The sequence below is a fragment of the Ascaphus truei genome, chromosome 1 (assembly GCF_040206685.1).
Source record: "Ascaphus truei isolate aAscTru1 chromosome 1, aAscTru1.hap1, whole genome shotgun sequence".
NCBI classification, from domain to species: domain Eukaryota; kingdom Metazoa; phylum Chordata; class Amphibia; order Anura; family Ascaphidae; genus Ascaphus; species Ascaphus truei.
Genome location: NC_134483.1, coordinates 498,300,433 through 498,302,780, shown reverse-complemented (window position 1 = coordinate 498,302,780; position 2,348 = coordinate 498,300,433). Strand labels below are relative to the sequence as shown.

General features: G+C 62.6%; 1 protein-coding gene across 2 annotated transcripts in view; it reads right to left on the bottom strand.

The window, feature by feature from the left end:
* Positions 1–1,826, bottom strand: part of RAB28 (RAB28, member RAS oncogene family) — a 178,839-nt gene extending 177,013 nt beyond the window's left edge. Inside the window, exon 1 of one of the 2 annotated variants that reach the window (XM_075569302.1) lies at positions 1,407–1,826. In XM_075569302.1, the coding sequence (XP_075425417.1) occupies positions 1,407–1,481 (75 nt within the window). In that variant the 5' untranslated portion in view covers positions 1,482–1,826. The remainder of the gene's footprint in view (positions 1–1,406) is intronic. The other variant, XM_075569292.1, reaches the window with a different exon arrangement.
* Positions 1,827–2,348: the final 522 nt, after the last annotated feature.

Here is a 2,348-nt window from a genome sequence, read left to right as displayed (position 1 = left end):
AAGAGAGGTGGGGGGGGAGAGGAAGAGAGGTGGGGGGGGGAGAGGAAGAGAGGTGGGGGGGGGAGAGGAAGAGAGGTGGGGGGGGAGAGGAAGAGAGGTGGGGGGGGAGAGGAAGAGAGGTGGGGGGGGGAGAGGAAGAGAGGTGGGGGGGGAGAGGAAGAGAGGTGGGGGGGGGAGAGGAAGAGAGGTGGGGGGGGGAGAGGAAGAGAGGTGGGGGGGGAGAGGAAGAGAGGTGGGGGGGGAGAGGAAGAGAGGTGGGGGGGGGAGAGGAAGAGAGGTGGGGGGGGGAGAGGAAGAGAGGTGGGGGGGGAGAGGAAGAGAGGTGGGGGGGGAGAGGAAGAGAGGTGGGGGGGGAGAGGAAGAGAGGTGGGGGGGGGAGAGGAAGAGAGGTGGGGGGGGAGAGGAAGAGAGGTGGGGGGGGGAGAGGAAGAGAGGTGGGGGGGGGAGAGGAAGAGAGGTGGGGGGGGGAGAGAAGAGAGGTGGGGGGGGGGAGAGGAAGAGAGGTGGGGGGGGAGAGGAAGAGAGGTGGGGGGGGAGAGGAAGAGAGGTGGGGGGGGGAGGAAGAGAGGTGGGGGGGGAGAGGAAGAGAGGTGGGGGGGGGAGAGGAAGAGAGGTGGGGGGGGGGAGAGGAAGAGAGGTGGGGGGGGAGAGGAAGAGAGGTGGGGGGGGGAGAGGAAGAGAGGTGGGGGGGGGAGAGGAAGAGAGGTGGGGGGGGGAGAGGAAGAGAGGTGGGGGGGGGAGAGGAAGAGAGGTGGGGGGGGGAGAGGAAGAGAGGTGGGGGGGGAGAGGAAGAGAGGTGGGGGGGGAGGGGGGGGAGAGGAAGAGAGGTGGGGGGGGGAGAGGAAGAGAGGTGGGGGGGGGAGAGGAAGAGAGGTGGGGGGGGAGAGGAAGAGAGGTGGGGGGGGAGAGGAAGAGAGGTGGGGGGGGAGAGGAAGAGAGGTGGGGGGGGAGAGGAAGAGAGGTGGGGGGGGAGAGGAAGAGAGGTGGGGGGGGAGAGGAATAGAGGTGGGGGGGGAGAGGAAGAGAGGTGGGGGGGGGAGAGGAAGAGAGGTGAGGGGGGGAGAGGAAGAGAGGTGGGGGGGGAGAGGAAGAGAGGTGAGGGGGGGGAGAGGAAGAGAGGTGAGGGGGGGGAGAGGAAGAGAGGTGAGGGGGGGGAGAGGAAGAGAGGTGAGGGGGGGGAGAGGAAGAGAGGTGAGGGGGGGAGAGGAAGAGAGGTGAGGGGGGGGAGAGGAAGAGAGGTGAGGGGTGGAGAGGAAGAGAGGTGGGGATGGAGAGGAAGAGAGGTGGGGGGGGGGTGAGAGGAAGAGAGGTGGGGGGGGGTGAGAGGAAGAGAGGTGGGGGGTGAGAGGAAGAGAGGTGGGGGGGTGAGAGGAAGAGAGGTGGGGGGGGGAGGGGGTGAAACTAACCTTCCCAGAAGCTCCGTCTCCTAAAATCACTATCTTAAGCTGCCGGTCCTGACTCTCTTCCTCGGAGTCGGACATGTTACACGGGAGGCCTCCCTCTCCTCTGCTTCCCCAGTCCGTGTGTGTGAGTGTAATAACACGGCAGCCAGGCGGCTGTGAGCGGATTATCAGACCGGAGTCACAGGGGCAGCGCTAAGCAACCAGACGCCATCTTCCCCCCGCCGCTTGTCACTGGCTGCAGCTCCGGCACGGACCACTCCGGGGGCGGGGGGGAGAGGCCGGGTACAGACATGCAATGGTATGTGCGGCGCCCGGCTGCATGGGAAGGGATCCCAGCACACGCTAACATGGAAAGATTTTATCACTGGCTCTTCAAAAGGAGTTGCCCTGCAGAAAGGTGTGAGGGGGAAGACCGGTATTTTTTTTTAAGGACACCCCGCGGGTTGTATGTGGAATGATCCGGCCGGTTTCGTGACGCCGCCGGGTAACTAAGGGGAGTGAGGTCAGAGGAGAGAGTGCAGCTGACAGAGAGCACGTGGGAGGGGACTGCACAGCGTGGATGCACGAGGACATGGGGCAGAGGTGGACGACGAGAGAAGGCTACAGGAACAGAGCAGTGAAGATGTTGATAAAGGTCCATGCAGTGAAAGTGAGGAGGAGCTTAGGGAGAGAGGTCCATGCAGTGAGAGTGAGGAGCGTAGGGAGAAAGGTCCATGCAGTGCGACTGCAGAGAAGTATTGTGGATAATTAAAAAAAAAACATTGGTGAAAATTACAATGGCCATATCAAAGTTCAATTAGAAAATGTTTTTATATGTAGTGCTGTTTCCCCCACCCTCTAGGGGTGAGTGTAATGTGGTGCGTTTTACCTGTTGGCTCACAAGAGGTCTGAACCTCCGCTGCTGAGAGCCTGGGATGTACCTGGTTGGTTCCGGTGACAGCTCCT